We start from the raw sequence: 19,631 nt of genomic DNA, 5'->3' as shown, positions 1-19,631 counted from the left end.
AAAACCTTAGCATTGCTTAATTTGTATTGATTGCACTACTTTTAAAATCCTCAATTTTTTTATTTCGTGAATTGTTAGTCTGGTTACACATCTCCCCCACTCACCATACTGTTATTGTTGTTATTGTTACTTTAGCTTATATAGCGCCATCTCACCTACAGGTCTCAAGGCGCTTATGACCAAAGGAGCAGCCAGGAAATCTCACGCAGAAAGAATGGAAAGAGCAATAGATTATATAGATCCAAAGGCTTCTCTAAACAAAAGAGTTTTTAGCTGTTTCCTAAAGCATAGGAGGCTAGTCTCTTTCCGAAGATAGTCTGGCAGCTTATTCCACAACAGTGGAGTGTGTATGGAAAAGGCTCTTCCACCCTTAGTTGCCATTTTAAAACGGGGGCAGGCCAACAGCTGGGTGTCGGATGATCTAAGAGTCCTTTTAGGCAGATATGGTGTCAGGCGTTCCTTAATATAGGCAGGCGCCTGTCCATAAAGTGTCTTATGTGCAATGCACAGACTCTTAAACTCCACCCTCTGTTTCACCGGGAGCCAATGGAGTTTTAGCAATAAGGGTGAAGCATGAGAGCATCTAGGAAGCCTAAAAATTAGACGCGCAGCATCATTTAAGACAACTTGCAGTTTGTGTGTCAGATTTTTTGGCAAACCCAAGTAGAGGGCGTTGCCATAGTCCAGGCGTGATATATTGGTGGCAGAGACCACCGTACGGAGCATGGATTGGGATAGGAGGGGAACTAGCCTACGCAGCTGCCTAATTAGGCCAATACATGTGCCCACGACGGTTTAGATCTGAGCCGTCATTGACAATTCCTGGTCAATTTTTATGCCAAGGCTTTTCACACTTGGCACTGGCAGCGGTGCGGATCCAAGATCTTAGGGCCAGAACAGATCCCCCCAAGGTGATATGCCCGTAGATACCACAAGAACCTCTGTCTTTTCAGGGTTGATTTTCAGCCAATTGGCCGTCATCCACCCCACTGTAAACTTGAGAGCCTCTTGCACATATCCATGTGCTCCAGATGAGTTCTCAATGCTAAATAACAGCTGGGTGTCATCAGCATAGTTAAAAACACGACAGCCCATAAGTACCAGAGATTCGATCAGAGGTTGTAGGTAGAGGTTGAAGAGCAGCGGTGACAATGCTGAACCCTGCGGGACTCCCCAATCCACACTACCAACCTCGGAGATGTCATCCCCCAAATGAATCCTCTGCTGCCTCCCAGTCAGAAATATTTAAGCCAATTATATGCCATGCCTCCAATTCCAAAATTAGCCAGTCTGTCCAGGAGCAGGTCATGGCTGACAATATCAAATCCCGCTGATAGGTCTAAAAGTACCAGGGCACTCGGATTCTTACTGTCAGCCATGCCTCTAAGCTCATCCAGCACCGAGAGCATCACTAACTCGGTGCTGTGGTGAGCCCGAAAACCCGCCTGACGCTCCTGGAGAAGACTGTGTGATTCCAGAAAGCCAGACAACGACTGCAACACATGTTGCTGCAGAATTTTAGACATAAATGGAAGTTGTGAGATAGGTCGATCATTTTTTTAATTAGTAGCATCTGTTCCTGGTTTCTTTAACAAGGGTCTAACACGAGCCTCCTTGAATCCCAGTGGAAGATAGCCCGTCCGCAGTGAATTATTCAAGAGGGAAATAATGTGATCCTCCAAGATAGGTAGCGCTGCCCGGAAAACGCTGGGGGGGCAGGGGTCCGCTGGTGACCCTGATTTTATGGAATTCATCAGTTGTTTGAGTTTCACAGACTCGATCTCTGGAAAACTCGTAATAGTGCAGTCTTGAGGGGCACCCGTAGTCTGCCGTGGAGTGAAAGTGGTTCCTGCCTTACTCTTAATCTCCAAGAGGATGGTGTCTACCTTTTCTAAGAAGAACTGTTGGAAGATGTTACAGTCGATTTTAACTTCGTCCTTTGGCGGCTTCTTTGTTAATTCTGAGAGGATCTTAAAGGTTTCTCTCTGTATGTTGTCTGCTTGCTTTATACGATTATCAAAGTAATCGGCTTTAGCAGCCAAGATAAGTTTCTTATAGCTGTTTAATAAAGATTTATACTGCTCCCGATCCCTTTCCTCCTTGGATTTCCACCAGATTCTTTCTGCGCAGCGGAGCTCTTTCTTATGGTCTCTCAGGGAGGGGGTGTACCATGGCGCGCTTTGTCCATACCCTTAGCTCTCTGTAATTTCTCTGGAGATATCTGATCTATTGCTTGTATTAAACTTTGGGTTAAGCTCCAGTAATCCTGGACTAAATCCCCACTAAGAGGGGTAGCATACCGTGGGAGAAAGTCTGACAGGGTTTGGGAATCAACCTTCTTCCATTGTCGGACTTTTTTGATCTTTGGGATTTGAGCCGGTGGTTTTTTGTTCATAGCAATAGCACAATAAATCAAATAATGATCTGACCAAACACACGGAAGCACATCTTCGACAGAGACTTCCGGGCCAGAAGTCCAGATTAAGTCAAGTGTGTGTCCCTTTATGTGTGTCGGGCCAGCCACCAGCTGTTTCAGGCCTACTGAGGACAGAACCAATTCCAGTTGGTGAGATACTGGGTCTTTAGGACTTTTTTTCCCAGTGTAGGTTAAAATCCCCGGTTAGTAGCACTTTTTGATATCGTGTACAAATATCAGATATAATTGGGCCAAATAGGTCATTAAAAGCTGGTGTGGAATTGGGGGGATGATAAATTGTGAGGATCACCAAGCAAGCATTATTGAAAACAATTTTTACGCCTAGTAAATCTGCAAGATCAAGAGACTCTGCTAATAAATTCTCTATTTTCAGGAGCTTCTTAAATATAAATGCGACACCGCCACCCCGTGCATTATTTGCGCGGTTCTGCCAAACTGCGTCGTATTCGTTAGGGAGAGCTGCTATATCAGATATCAGATGTTGAGTTGACGTCAAGCCAAGTTTCGCTTAACGTCAAAATATCAATGTCTCTCTCTTGAAGCAGAGAGAAAATCTTCAAATGGTGCTTATGGAGTGATCTTGTGTTCAGACTAACAACCTTTAGTGGAGTGTGATTGGGGTGCGGACTTAAAGTTTGTACTCTTAGAAGGCGCAGCTCTTCCAGCCTGTCAATAGTATGGGGGCCAAGCCTCACCTCCTTTGACTGTAGATGACGCAAAGTGTCCGGGCAATAGGTTGTATATCGGCCAGGAGTCTCGGCCCCAGCCCCTGCGCCCGTCCGTGCGCGGACGGGCGCAGACGGGCTGGACTCTGGCGTGACTCCGGCGTGCTCACGCTGCGCGTCAGCATGGCTGCTCTAAATACCTGTGACTGAGCCACTAGCGCGGCAACAAAGATGGCGCCGCCGAGTGTCCAGTACTTCCCCCAATATGGCCGCCGAAAGGGAAAAGAGGGTAGGAGGACCCGCAAAATGCGGTGCTTTAAACAAAATTAGTGTGCGAGTAAGTGGGCTGGGGCAAGGGCAAAAGCAGGGAAAAACAACACAAAAGAAATAAAATACAAAACGGGCTATTAAAATCAGCCTCCTCTTGCTGACACAATCGTTCTGTGTAGCGCGATCTCTCCAAGCGCTATGAAGATACAAGCAACCCTGTCTGGTCAAGACCTGGTCCTGGGTTTGTCTGCCCTAAATACCTGTGACTCAGCCACTAGCGCGGCAACAAAAATGGCGCCGCCGAGTGTCCGGTACTTCCCCCAATATGGCCGCCGAAAGGGAAAAGAGGGTAGGAGGACCCACAAAATGCAGTGCTTTAAACAAAATTAGTGTGCGAGTAAGTGGGCTGGAGCAAGGTTAAAAGCAGGGGAAAACAACACAAAAGAAATAAAATACAAAACGGGCGATTAAAATCAGCCTCCTCTTGCTGACACAATCGTTCTGTGTAGCGCGATCTCTCCAAGCGCTATGAAGATACAAGCAACCCTGTCTGGTCAAGACCTGGTCCTGGGTTTGTCTGCCCTAAATACCTGTGACTCAGCCACTAGCGCGGCAACAAAGATGGAGCCGCCGAGTGTCCGGTACTTCCCCCAATATGGCCGCCGAAAGGGAAAAGAGGGTAGGAGGACCCGCAAAATGCAGTGCTTTAAACAAAATTAGTGTGCGAGTAAGTGGGCTGGGGCAAGGTTAAAAGCAGGGGAAAACAACACAAAAGAAATAAAATACAAAACAGGCTATTAAAATCAGCCTCCTCTTGCTGACACAATCGTTCTGTGTAGCGCAATCTCTCCAAGCGCTATGAAGATACAAGCAACCCTGTCTGGTCAAGACCTGGTCCTGGGTTTGTCTGCCCTAAATACCTGTGACTCAGCCACTAGCGCGGCCACTCAGCTATTTGAGCCTCTGGACTGAAGACACGACAACCCCAGAGGAGGCTGGTGGAGCGAGCAGCCATCTTGTGGGTAGAGAAAGGTGTCGGGCTAGTTGTGGGAGCATTCGGATGAATTAAAAGTGCGGGTCAGTGCGCTCGCGCTGTACTTTAATCTCCTGAGGTGAAAAGCTGGGAGTTGTGTATTTTAAAGCTTAGCATTGCTTAAATTGTATTGTTTGCACTACTTTTAAAATCCTCAATTTTTTAATTTCGTGAAGTAATAGTCTGGTTACACATCTTCTCCACTCACCATACTCAGCCGATTGAGGCGCTGGGAGGTGAGAAGATACGACAACCCCAGAGGCGGCCGGTGGAGCGAGCAGCCATCTTGTGGGTAGAGAAGGGTGTTGGGCTAGTTGTGGGAGTATTCGGATGACATAAATGAGCGTGTCAGTGCGCATGAGCAGCGGGCGCGCGCAGCGGGCGCGCGCAGCGGGCGTGCCGGCGGTGTGCCAAAGACAAGACCGTCTGCGCCCGTCCACGCCCAAACTAGCCCAGAGGCCACAAACCCTGACCGAATTGAGATGAACATTCCCCCTACCTCTTGTATCTCTTACTCAGGTAATGCCTTACGCAGGATCAGAAAGAGGGAGTCAGATAATCATCTGAACTATCTATGTTGTCAGCAGAAATTCCCCAGTATACTTGAGGGCCCAGTGGCTTGTAGTCATTGTCAATTTCAGGGTGGTCTGATGATAGCAGATCCTGAGATTAGGAACAAATTAACAGAGCAAGCTATTAGTGGACTAATGTTCATATTATGTAATGTGAGATCACTAGCAAAGCATCCTTTTGAAATCTGGGACATGATCGCATCACACACTCCGGATATATGTTTTTTCACTGAAACATGGTTAAATTTCACTAACTATCCACTGATTGAGATGGCTATTCCCGAGAATTACACCTTTTTACATTTGGATAGGGAGGGAAAGACAGGTGGTGGGATAGGGATAGCTTTTAAAAATCATCTCTCAGTAAATTGGGTTACCACACTAAGAAAAGGAAGTATGGAACTCTGGCAACACTCTGTTGGCAGGGGTAGGAGAGTCCCTGCTAAGCAGACTGCAGGTGATTCAAAATACTGCGGCTAGGATGGTATTGAATTGCCCAGTGGGCTCTTCATCGGCTCCTTTACTGCGAGAGCTCCATTGGCTATCAGTGAGAAAAAGATCGTTTTTTTAAGATCTGTTGTCTCACATTCAATGTGCTTAATGGAAGAGGTCTTCAATACCTGCAAAAGAGATTAGTCAAACATGTACCAAACAGAAACCTTAGGTCTGGTGGTCTTTTACAAGTACCGCGTATTAGGTTGAGTCGCACCGGAGGAAAATCTTTCTTGTATCTAGCGCCAAAATATTGGAATGAACTACCAGATACTCGTCGGAAAATATCTACTTATAGCACATTTAGGAAACAGCTAAAGGCCTTCCTATTCTAAGCTCACTCTTGGTTTCTCTAGTTTCAGGAAATATTTCAAGTCAAGCGCTGATATGCCCCCGGGTGAATCGCGCCCTATAGAAATAACTGTAACATAACATAACATAACATAACATAACATAACATAACATAACATAACTATGAACTTATAAGAAAATGTAACATGACAATTGGGTATGAGCCACTAATATCATGTTTAGGGGAGAGAGCACAAACACTTTAGCACTGGTTATCAGTGGAAAAGTACACACAGTACTTAGTACCAGCAGAAATGAAGCCAGGAAAGTGGGGGAGGTAGTCAAAAAGTTGGGGGGGGGAGGGAGGGAGACACCCCAGCAGCAGTAGTGCACAATCCTTTTGCTGCATGGCTTCAGTCTCCAGACAATGCAGGGGTCACTGGATGGGATAGAAGAAAGTGAAGAGCAGGATGAGTGGAAATAATCCTTCATCCTCCGTGCCTCGCAAGGGCAGAAGGAGGTGAAGGCACCTCAGCTTCTAACTAAAGTAGAGTCCATGATGATGCCCACAACAGTGCATACGCTCAAACACAGCGACTGATGATTTGCATAGAGAAAATCCTCATTCTACAACTATGACGTAACACATTGCAATGAGGCCATTGGGATTGTAGGGCACTTTACTAGGGACTTATAAGAAAATGTAATATGACAATTGGGTATGAGCCAATATTATCATGTTTAGGGAAGGGCACAAACACTTTAGCAATGGTTTATCAGTGGGAAAGTGCACAGAGCGCTTAATACAAGCAGAAATTAAGCCAGGAACGTGGGGGGGGGTAGTCAAAAAGTTGGGGGGAGGAGGGAGGGAGACCACCCTAAGGCTGTCAGGTCTAATAATCCTGTTTAAGAGTGCATGATACGTACACCACAAAAGGACATGCCCAGAAAAATATTAAAGCCTGAGTCTATATTTCTACCACCAAAAAGTGCACAATGTATCTAATAAATATAGTATTTGAAACACATTATTGCATTCTACAACTGTCATACATATTAAAAACATCTTAAGTGTTGACTCTGAACAAGTATGTAAGAGTCAAACGGTACAGTAAAAATATACATAACGTTTTTTCTTACCGGTGTGAGAATTTTCTTTGTGTTTTTTCAGTGCATGTTTGCTTCTGTATTTCTTCGCACCACAATCTGCTTTACAAATAAAACTGGCTTCACCTTTACAGGCCTCTTTGTGCTGTTTAAAACTATATAAAAGAAATAATTTTTTTAAAGTGCCTCTTAAAAGAAAAATCAATCCAATCAAAATAACCCTCATTGAAGCAACTAAGAATTTTCCTTCAAATGATATACCACTCGCCAAATCCTACAAAATTGCAATTTGTTCACAGTTTGTTCAACATGAGGGGTATTAAACATTGTATAAAATAAATTACAGACCAATCCATAAATAAATCACTCAAACATCAACCAGTGCTCAACAATACCTCAGTTTCTACAATTGGGAAATATGAAAATGAAACATAATGTTCTTTCATGGATTTAGCTGAGTGTTGATTGAGTATGTACAAAGATCAGATGGATTAGATGGAAATGCTCAATTAAGGCTCATCAGGACAGACTCATTGAAGGCTTTACTTCAGTTTGTGAATGAAAATATCTAACAGTGTGTTTTCATTCATCCCTCATATTTAAAGCGTGTGGGTCGGCACTCTTATTAACTTTTGGTATTTATGTTTTCTTAAGACTGGCTAACACTTTACTCATGGACATTTGTGAGCAAACACAGTAGACTCACAAAACTTTACTACTGTTTTCACCTAATTAACTTGGACATTGTTTATGATCGAGAAATAGTCACTCATACACAGTACCCCATGGCTGCATATTCAAAATGTTAGAACTATACACTCATTTTTGAGGTATCCAACTAATAGGTCTGATTTACACACAAAAACTGTATGTCTAATATTTTATTAATCTAGCATTCACAAAGAATGTTTTCTTTGTTTTCTCTCTCCTCTTCCCAATGCATGGAAATGTCTGTTGGATACAAAGACTCTCTCACGTGGTATATAGGACACCTTCAAGGAAATGGAGGTACTGTGACTTGCATATGTTGCCAGCTAAAGAATTGTGTCTGATGTGGTCACTATATAACACTACTAATATTAGTAGCTCTGGATGATTTTGATTAAACATCAGTGCTCATATTACAGAAAAGTTTGTAGACCCTGCACTGATTCATCAAGTAAAGTATATATTTACCAACCTTAACTTCACATCCTCTTACTTAGATTTACATTGTGGTGTAGTGGTAAATTCAGTAATTTGCAATTTGAAATTTAGTACACACCTACACTTGTTATGGATCAAATGGCTGTTATCTAAATGATCTTTTATGGAGAGTGGATTAGACGCTGGTTGGGATCTTAATAAAATTAGATTGTGGTGGATTTTTACTGTGGGATCTTACAGGTTTGTGGAGGTCGCTGGAACTCTGTGTGTTCTTCAGTGAAGAGAACAGAACTGTGGCAAATTCTTCTCCTATTAGATAATCCTGATATTGTAATGGGCTTGCATTAGTTAGTGATTTGGGGCTTTGGTGTTGAATACTAAGACTGACATGGGCTTCGGAAAATAATTGTCTGAACAACGGGCAACAACCTGTTGAGATTGTCTTCTTTCTTTAATGCTTAATGTGACTATGACAATTAGGGCCTCATTAAGAGTTTGTCGGTCTTCCAATGGGACAGTCACAGTGGCAGTACCAGGATGACCGCCAAGCCTGTGATGAGCCTACCCACCAGCCAGATTACTGCTTGAATCCAGGACGGGCGGGTGGGCAGACAGCGGTGTCACAGAGGCAGTCTGTTAGGTTGCTAGGAGAGCCTAACAAACAGACCGCCACAGTTAGAGTGTCTCCTGCATATTCCTGCATGGTGTGGCATGCACCATGTCGTGCAGGTACAAGGGTACAATTCCATTGGGGGCACAAGATGTGCCCCCCACAGGCATCTCCAGGCCCAGATTGGTCTTGGGCCCCAGTTGTGGACCCCTTACCTGCAAGTCTGCCATCCTTTTGATAGCGGGATTCCAGCCATGAAAGAGTGGAGTATATACAGGCGCTAATATGCTCCACACCGCCAGCATACTCAGGCCACTTGCAGACCGTCGCCACAACAGGAGGCTTGATTCTGGTGGAGGCAGCGGTCTTTGTGGCAGTCCCACTGCCACACTCATAATACGGTGTAGACCCGCTGTGACGGTGGTAATCGTACCATTCCGTGAGTACGACAGTCTTAGGACTTTCATACTCGTAATAAGCCCCTTGGTCTATTGCCAGTGTATCCCCCATGTATTGGTGGTGGCTTTGTGGATCTATTCATCATTGAGTTGAAATTATCCTCTGTAATGAGGATGGTTCTTGCAGATGGGTATTTAACTTTCATTGGTATGGTAACCTATTTACCAAGAACATTTATTTGCAGCTGCCTGCTGCTTTCATTGGCCTTTCTTGGTTGAAGAGGAGTATTTATATGACACTTTATTTAGCCCATCAACCTTTGAGGTCAGTGACAACCACTAGGTTAGTTGTTCGCATGAAGCATGAATCTTCAAATTGCCTTTGGAAACCCAGGAAACAGTGACACATTTTCTCTTATTCTATCCCATTATGAGATGTCTGAAAAGCTTTGGATGGCCTGGCTTATGTTATCACTCTAATAGAGGAGAATGACATTTAGAAGGCAGTGAGCAACAATAATGATACTGGGCTTAACTCTGCAGTGCACTGTACAACCAATGGCATAATCTGTTGCTAGTGAATAGAAACTAGCAGCATGTTGCTTTAAAAAAGGGCCTAATGGGCCATTTTATGATTGATGATCATGTTCATAAATATGTTTATGTTTTCTTTATTGTTGGAAATTCGTTTTTTTATATATTTAATATTTTTTTTCAATGATAACAAAATCAGTACCTTAAGTCAAACAAGGAAGCATTAATTCTAAGACAATTAATTAAAGAGCAAAGTACGGTATACAGTTTGAGCATACAACAAAAATACTAATATCAGAAAGTATATATCACAGTTATTAATGATAAGAATGCTGCTCACCAACAAGATCTTTCCATCGAGGCAGTCTCCAGAACATGTAACTCATCTCTGGCATAAATTATTGTGAACTTGAGTAGCTATCTACACCACTGTTCCATGCACAACCTGCCTATTTCTTTCAATAAGTGGCCCACCCTTATTCACTGTGCTGATGTATTAGAATGTATTAGTGAAATATGGGTATTCAGGTAAGACTGCACAGGCACCCAAATATCCCTGGCCTAGCACTGTATCAGCTGTGAAGTGTACAGGTCCGCATTGTCTTGCAGTGTATTATGTTATTATACTATGTATTCATCCATCAATTGTGGGAGTTGGGCTCCTTCCCCAATTTAGCACCATACATCTATTTGTTAGCAGTAATGCAATTGCAGTAGATTTTAGAGAGCTTGCTAGGTATGTCACAGGAAAAGTCCAGCAGGGCCTCAAGTGTTGAGGGTTTCAGATCAATGTCTATCATCACAGAAATTTCCTAAAACACTTTTGACAAAGAATACAGTGTATCCACACAACTCCAGGTCAAGTGGACAAAATTTAACCAGTTTTGAAGGACAAATCTTAATGTACTGTGTGTTTATATTTACTGTCTGTAACATGTTTGGATGTGTATATCACCATAAGTTAATACTATTTTGGTTCGTATTTGTCATTGTTGATTTGGCTTTTATTTTGCATTCTTCCTTTCCTACAAACCACAGGAAGCAAATGTTATTCTTGTATTTGCCATGTTACAATGTCTGAGGTGAAGGACAGGAGGATTTATTCATTTTTTATGTCCTTTTTCAGTTAAAAACATCCACAGTGAGGGACAAAAGGTAAACTTTCACTGAGCCCATTTTGTTTTTCATTTTATGGCTATTATTGACATGATAATCTATATGTAAATTATTACAAATCACTTGGAATCTGCTTAACAAAGGTACATTGATGTATTGTTTTCTGTTTGTCTGTTACCTTTCATTAACTATGTGTCTCTTGTCATTTTTTTAAAGAGGGGACAGTATCTTGAGGCGCCACAACTGTTTCATGTATTCTCGTCTATGTTCTTTCTTCAACTGTCTTCTGCCTTCAAGTTTCTTATTTCTTCTACAACTGCCTGCCATTGCTATATTTGGTTTTGAGTAATTTTGTTCTTTCAGTGTTAATGTTTTTTGATGTATCCGTGATCCATATCTTTCTCAGCACCAAATCACATTGTCAACATTTAATATCCTTAAAGAGGAAATCCATGCAGAGAAGAAAGAACACAGTTCTTTTTCCCAGTTCTGCTTTCTGTTTTTCCTCACTATCTCCTCTCTCATTTATCAGAAGTATGCATTTTTAAATACTCAATCTTCTTTAGTTCAATGCTATTACCTTCTGCTCTCTTTTTACAATGCTTTTTGTTTGTTTAAATAATTTTATTTAAAAGAAAAATAATAGTCATATATGTTGAGCCATGGGTCATTAAATGATGAAATCAGTGGTTTATTATAATAAATAAAGTGTTCTATGGCAGGTTTGTACTCCAGAGACTAGGGGGCTCATTACGATGGTGGGCTGACCTGAGTCCGCCCGCCCGCCATCGTTGCGGTGATTGGGACCAGCCGCCAGTCATGTGGCGGTCATAGCACACATATTACGATGTGCCCCCCATACTGGCAGGCACATCCCGGGCCTTTAACATTGCAGACGGTGCTGCTGGCTGCAGCACCGTTCTCAATGTTCAAATGGCATGCACTGCATTTCCCAGCACTATGTGGCAGGTACCCAGTGCACAGCTACCTCCCCGCAACACAAGAGGGGCCCGCTACGGGCCCCCAAATCTGTTTCCGCCTGTCTTTTCATGGTGGGATGACTGCCGCGAAAAGACAGGCGGAAAGGGATATCATAATCCCTACGGCGGTGCAGCACCGCCGCAATGCTGCCCTATGTTTTGGTTCCACAAGGCGGACAGAAAAGGACCACCTTGCGGAACCGTGGCGGGCGGTCTTTGTGTCAATTCCCTAAGGATTCCCCCCGCCATCATAATCTGGCGGGGGAATTGCTGACAGATGGCGGGGGCCCGCCACTGCACGCCTGGCGGTGGGGGTCCCTCCGCCATCGTAATGAGCCCGTAGGATATTACGGAAGTCCAGGGTTCCTTCTTAGAATGTGGATAGATTAAACATAGTAGATGTGTTTCTTTCTTCAGGTGTTAATATCACATAAACAAGTTACACAAATGGAAGGTCAATGAAAAATAGAAGTGGGTCAGTAAATTAAACACAAAACCTGGACTCTGAGCTGAAGGATGCACTGCAAACAGGACACTGATAACTTCTTGAGGAATCTCCTGGACTGATGTTCTCTGAACAGTGAAGTGCACTACAGAGGAGAAAAGAAATAGAGACCCATTTGTGTAAGCGTTAGATTCAAAATGAATCAATATCAAGGCTTTAATCATTCCAAGTGTAACAGCTTAATTTAATTCTAGGTTTTCCTTTCTTAGTCCACAATTCCAAATTGTTCACACATTTCAATGTCATTGACCAAAAGCTATATATATATATCTATATATATATATTGATAAGCACGAAACAGAAAGATAACTAGTCCAGGACATGTCTTTAAAAAGATATATTAAATGCATCTACTTAACATTGTCTGTTGCTTGATATTGCATTACAAATCAACGTGCTATATTATATAATATCTGACAGAGGCAGCGTACACTGTACACACCTCCTTGATGGCCAAGAGCTAGGACAGGGATGCATCGACTGGCAGAACAAAGTGATTTGCCGTGGTAATGCTCTTGCTGTAACTTACATAATAACATTCATGATGTCTTACAGCTGCAAAGTCTTGTACTAACTGAAAAGCGGTGGAACTGAACCCCCCTAGATTGATTATAATAGGCCAGGACACTGCTGTAGATAGTGAACTGAAAGGTCCTGCCGTGTTGCCTTTGTACAACCCCATCGGAATGTATTATTATAAATTAATTTCCAAAGTTTTTGAGGAAGAAGTAATATTCAAGTAGTCCAGTAACTTGAAAATCAGCAACTATCTTGAGTCTATGATGATGAAGTTAAGCTCGCAAGCACTCTCTAAAGTAAGTTGCTGATCCCATGCCATTGCCAGGTTAACGAGAGACTGAACATATCCAAGTCTAGTTTATTTACAGTTCATTAAACACTAAAGATTGTGATGTAAAAGAACAGTAAGACTCGTGAGAAGCTTTACCATATGAATGACCTACAATTAGGTCTCCACCCTGCTTGAGGACTGAAAACTACCTCACTGGACATCAGAGATGGGATCCTTTGTCAAGAAAAGGACTGGTGTATTGAGTACTAAACATCATGCTACAAAAATAGAGTAGCAAAAATATAAATTACCAAAATATCAACAAGGTATGTAGGTATAATAAGAATAGGTTTACTATACATAACTCCACATGTAGGTACCTTAATAATACATACATGTATCTTCAAGGCCATTGGCACAATATTCTTGTAGACAATATTTTTCCCATTCAGCTTTTATGAAAGGATCATCAGCGAGTGAAACAATAAATCAGCAGTGCACTGTAAACAGAGTAACTTTTTTTATGCTGTGTAGGGTTTAGGGCTGGGTCACCAAGGGGCTGCTGCTCTCTAAACTCTTTTCTCAGTCAACGTTTTCTTCAGCCTTTCAATATCAAAGATGTTTGATTAGAAACGTTTGGAATATGAAGATAGTTAGAGAGCTATCAGCAAAATATCAGTCATGCACCACGCTATGAGAGAATGACAGCCACACAATGCTGAGCATTTAGGAATGGGGACACAAACACACTGCAGTCTTAATAATATGCTCTCTATGCAAGATTTACGTGTACGTTTTTTTGAACTATAATAATAAGAAATGCATTATATGTCCACAGACACAAATATTTTATTCCAGAAATATATGTGGTGTGAAGATAGATGTTTTTTGGTGGGTGCATTAATGTACTGCTGTTTTTCAGACAAAGCACTAGCCAGAACAGTTTAGCAATTGTAAAATATTTATTCCAGGATCCCATAAATTGAGGAACAAAAGGTGGCAACAAAAATTTGCGATGTTACAAGAGGCAGAGTTATGTACAGAAGAGACTGATAGTAAAGTTATATGTTTTTTTTAAAACTCTGCCCCAAGGGCATTGACAACAAAGGCTTACTTAAATGGTCACAAACATAGTGCCTTTTAAAATATCCTATGGGGTTAAGTCACAATCTTCAGAAACATTTTTGTATCCACTACTCAGCATGTTCGAAGGATTAATAATGGTAAGATAGCTCCGTTGGTTAATGCACTTGCTGGAGAAATGTGTGCAGTCTACTCACATGTTTGACATATCATAAAATAGCATAGCGCGTTAATGTTCTTGTTGCAAATCACTGCTTGTAAATGCAAGTCACATACTTTTATTTTATGTAGATAGCTCAATAGGTTACTTTTTTGTTGCCAGATATGAACTGGCATCAAGTAGCTGCATACAAACTGAAAGAAATGCATTTAGAACCTTTCTGTTTATTTCTCTGTCTTGTGCTATTTTAAAATGTATTTGGGTAGTAATAAACATGTATTACAATAATTTCTTCTATATAAATTGTTATTAGTGTAACTACTTATGTAGACAGATACACCTAACATTCTTACAGTGCATATATACCTCCTTCCTACAGAGACTAGGGCTAGTCAAATACCTATACCCTAATCATAGTTTATCCCCTTCGAGGAGTTGGTAATATTTGTGTTGTTTGCCACCAGGATAGAATAGAAGTGGCATTTATAGAGCGCATGGCTACCCGTAGACATCACAGCGCTACGAATTGTGGTTGCAAACTAATGATACATTCAATACTGAATTTCAATTTGAAAGGAACACCCCTTAATGCCCCTTTCAAATTGGGATTCGGTATGGATCGCAGAACCCATTTATGAGTTGGAAAATGGCCCTTTTGCAGTCCTAAACCTTGCTATTTTGCGAGCTGCATCATTTCCTTAGTATATTCGGCCCTAAGCCCTGAATAAACAAATTGTGTGGAGAAGGATTTGGTGTTTATCACACCTACTACATAGCATTAATCTGGTGAGAAGAATTAAACAGGTGATCCTGAGTACCTCCTGCTACAAGTTTTCAACTTGAAAACGAGGCAAAACATTCAAAATAAGTATGTAACACACAGAATACCGCTTTTGCCCTTTTTCCGTGCTGGCAAAAGTGGTGCTACTCCCAAACCAGCCTGACACTCTTATGATGACAGTTCCTAAAGACCACTATAACCAACAAATGTGGACGATATGATATTGTCAAAGGACCCACCATCCTAATGGCTCCACTTGTCCCTTTATTTATTCCCAGTGGCAATATGATGCTAAATCTCAGGAAATTAGTTCTGCTGATCAATGATCACCAGCTGGGTCAGGGAACCAAAGATTTTGCTAATGTTGATACGGTCAGAATTAGTGGATTGGGACCCATGTTCATGAAACCAGGTCAGTTTGTTAGACCCTGTCGCGACTGCATGTATCTAGACCAACAAGTCGGCATTGGTGGTGATACTAATAAAGAAAGATACCAAGGAAGAATGTCCCCTTGCTCCAATAATTTCACCATTGGCATGTAGCGTGAGCCATATTTCAATACATAAATGTTGCATTATTGTACATAGTTAACTCCTCATGCACTTTCCCTTTAATTCAAGACTTGATAAAGGGGTTCTCAGTGGGTCAATTTAGAAAATTACTCATGTATATGTACTGGAATAGTGGCCCTACTACAGCATTGTAATCAATATTGTGACTCCTGTATTCAGAACTGATACACAGTGATACAAAGATATATTTTAAGGTATGGGAGAAATAAATCATTTTAAAGAGACCTGGGCAGAACAGGTAAAAGAAGCAACACTACAGCAAAAAGACAACTTGAAGGACTGAGATACTTTCGGAGGTGATCAGGTGGGATAGCTGGCCCAGGTTATAGTCAGTCTCTTTGTTTATTCAATTAGAAAAAAACAGGCTAGTACAGGCCAGGGATGTTGCAATGTTGCTCAGTGAGTTTAGGTTGAGGCTCAACTTGATCATATGGATACTCTATCAACTGCAATCTGATTAGGAATATTACATGAGGCAGTTGTAGAATATGTTGCAATAACCCAGCCATGCATCAACAATGATCTTCGCTAAAGTTGATGGGAGGTTCTGATGGACATCACAATCTTTCTAGTAATCAAATGATTAAAGTCAGAGAGTTTTGGAAATTCCTTTATTTGAAGGGTTATGTTCAAGCCTAGGTCAAAATGTATATAGTTGAGAGGTGGGCTTGACAAATATGTCTATTTATTTTTACATCACTACTGGTGTTATTACTTAAAAATATTTTTTGCCAAATGCAAACTAAAACATTGCCAGGAGAGCACTCAAGATGTATCCATTAAACAGAACAAAAAGTGAGGTTATATGTGTTGGGGCTATGTAGTAACTACTCCTTTTCAAGGAAATGAAATAGAAACCAAGTGAATAAACATCCCAGAAATGCTGACCTATAGGGGACTGTCCAAAATTATCAACTCAAAGTCACTTTCACTGTCCAAAGAACATTAAGGGAAACACATCAGTGTGGCTAGTTCAAATTTGGCTCAATCCATTCACTCAAATGTTTTTACCCAATGCTGACATTCGCAGCTATCTTTATTCATCACATGCATGAAATAGAACACATTTTTTATGATATCAAGATAAGATTCTCTCACTGTAAAAACAATCTGAAAAATAGAGGACAGCTGGAAAATGATATATTCAACTGTTGCATGTGTTTCTCTTATGCTTCAGGTACAAAAAGGGAGTAAAGAAGACTCCAAGAACAGTTGAGAAGCAAGGCTGTATGTTATGTTATGAAGATTGTGCACATCAGGATGATAAATTGGAAGTAGCAAGATTTCTAAGAGCATTATGAAAATTCAAACAAAATATGAAATTTCCATTGCGTTTGAACCAGATGTGCTCACAGTTTCCTTCCCAAAGTTTAGCACAAAAATAGTTGAATGTTAAACAAGTCCAAACTCAAGAACTTCAAGGTAAGGAACAAAAGGCTAGATGTAGGTAATGAAAATTTACTGATTCTAAAATACCGAATTTTACCGATTCTGTATTTTAGAATCGGTAAATGCTATGTAGATAAAAATACGGTAAGTATTACCGAATCGGTACGATTCGGTATTTACCGAATCGGTATTTACCAATTGGGTAATTCCCATTCATTCCTTTGGGCCTGGAGGCCCATAGAATGAATGTGAATTACTGAATCGATAAATACCGATTCGGTAAAATAGGGAAACATTCAAGGGTGGCAGGGTTTCACATTGACACCCTGTTGCACCCCTGAATAGTGCTTGTGTGCACATGTGGCACACATACATGCCCTAAAGGCATGTATGTCTGCCACATGGCACTGTCGAAAATGCACAGATTTGCATTTTCAAAGGGATTCCGTATTTACCACCAACTAATAGTTGGTGGTAAATAACGAATCCTTACAGCACATAAGCACTCTTAAAAGTGCTTCCTACATACCATTTACCAATTAGGTAAATACCGATTTGGTAAATAATGATTTGGTAAAAATGGAATCATCCCCTACATCAGAAATGGCTCAATACCGGTCGGTAAGCCTGAAATGTATCGAATTTTGGGTTTAACGACCGGTAATGGGCCACCTACATCGGGCCCTATATCAAATGCAGAGAGGCACCAAGATTTGATGCAGATTCATCAGAACTTGCCTAGGATTCCACTTGGTTTTTCTGCTTCAGACAGCCACTAAATGTTTGAAATGCTAAATATTTCAAGGTCTTTCACCTTTGTGTAGGTAATGTGGCAAGCTCCACATATGAGGGCCTATTGAATGGGATGTTGTATGACCCACATGTAGCATCTTCATCTGGATCAATTTAAAAGTAGGCCATTGTGCTTCCTGCATTGTGTTATAGAGTGAAGAGGCTTTTTATTCCATCCTCAAAGCTGTTACTTTTGTAGGAAAATGTTGAGCTGATTGCTCTGAATACATCTGGAATTAAAGGTTATGGTACATGATTGCTTGAGCTAATGGGTGAATATAAATGATGAACAGATGAAGAGTTCAGATCAATGTGTTACCCCACAAGGGACATCACAGAAAATGGACTCCACCAATATGGTTCTTATTTTTGGCTATAATATGGAGATAGGATTATATCCAATCTGAAGATGTTTCTCACATCCCCATCCCCTCTTTTGACTTTGAATGAGAATACAGTCACAGTATCCTTTTCAGTACTGATTGATTGTCTTTAACAAAAGTGATGAGGACACCTTCAAACCAATGTGATTTTGTCTCTTTCTGTCAGTCAGAATCATAAGCAGGGAACATGAACATCCTTATACTTCACATTGAATATGGTTACAGTATCTCCTTCAGTGCGTATTCATTGTCCTCAAAAAAGGTGATTAGGATACATTCTATAATACAATCCAATGTAATTTTAGCCCTTTCTGTCAGTCAGAATCTTAACCAGGGACGTGAACATATTTTCTCTTCACATACTTGTGAAGTCGTCTAATCACACCAGTTTACAGTATTTTGCTTGAGTATGGTATGTTTGGGACAAGTTTGCAGTTTGAAAATATTTCTGAGCATTTGGGTTTTATAAGCAAATAAAAAAAAGTATGGCATAATTCAGCGGTCTGAGAACGGCATCCTTAGTTCTCAAATCAAGGATTCATGTTGCCACCGTAGTCTTCTAGCCATGGTCCCCTGAGACTTGACAGCATTTCAATATTAACCAGAATTCTACCCAACCATATGTTGGATGGATTTTCAGTACACATGAAACATTGTCAGCAATTACAGGAGTTGTTCTGCTACACTTTAACTAGCTCCTGTATGTGGTAGCTGTATTCTCATTAAAGGTATTCACACAAAGGAGAGAGTGAGGACAAAAATGATTAATGGATGTCCTCCCAACAAGACATTAACAAGATTGTACATCAGAATATCATGGTCAAATATCTTCTGGCATAAATATTTTATCCTAAATATCCGTAAGAAAAACATAATCCCATTGGGCGTACATTTTACATTATTAAGTCCAATGCAACGCAGTTCTGATACTAATGACGAAATGTGAACTGTAACTGTCATTGTTGGAAAGCGAGTGGCCAATAAACCAAATGTGCGTCAATCATTTTTTTTTTACAAAGCATAATATATACGTGGAATAAAGTATGTAATGTAATGTAATCCCAAAATATAAAGTTTACTGGCACGTACTGTCTTTGTAGGGCTTGTTTAACTGGGAACTTCTTTTCACAATTCCTGCACTTGAACTCCTTCTCCTCTCTGGGTTTCCGGTGAAGTGCCTGTAAGTGTTCAGCAAGAATCTCTTCGCTTGGGAAATTTGACTCACAGTGCAAACATGCATGCTCCTCCTTGAAGCTAGGGTATTCTGTGAACAAAGATCACAAATGCATACACTTTTTTACTGTCCTGTGTCAACACAAATCAATACAATTCATTGAAGAAGAAACAAGTGCAGCTGAAACTGTTTCTTTTTGATAAGTTGTTATGAATTAACAATGGCCAAAATGAAAATGCACTAGCAGTGTCTAAAGAATTCAAAGGATAGGATTATTATGAAAGGCATTGTTTTGATAAACAATGCTACTTATTAAGAGACCTGCAGAATATGAAGCAAAATTCAGAAAG

General features: G+C 41.0%; 1 protein-coding gene across 2 annotated transcripts in view; it reads right to left on the bottom strand.

Annotated features, from left to right (window-relative positions):
• PRDM5 (PR/SET domain 5) overlaps positions 1-19,631 on the bottom strand; it is a 666,844-nt gene that overhangs the window by 444,959 nt on the left and 202,254 nt on the right. For both annotated transcript variants that reach the window (XM_086962221.1, XM_086962220.1), the window contains exons 5-7: positions 19,197-19,371; positions 12,149-12,241; positions 6,901-7,022 (exon numbers count right to left, since the gene is read on the bottom strand). In XM_086962221.1, the coding sequence (XP_086818347.1) occupies positions 6,901-7,022; positions 12,149-12,241; positions 19,197-19,371 (390 nt within the window). The remainder of the gene's footprint in view (positions 1-6,900; positions 7,023-12,148; positions 12,242-19,196; positions 19,372-19,631) is intronic.

This window comes from Lissotriton vulgaris, chromosome 3_1 (genome assembly GCF_964263255.1).
Source record: "Lissotriton vulgaris chromosome 3_1, aLisVul1.2, whole genome shotgun sequence".
NCBI lineage: Eukaryota > Metazoa > Chordata > Amphibia > Caudata > Salamandridae > Lissotriton > Lissotriton vulgaris.
This window is presented reverse-complemented; position numbering and strand designations above follow the sequence as displayed.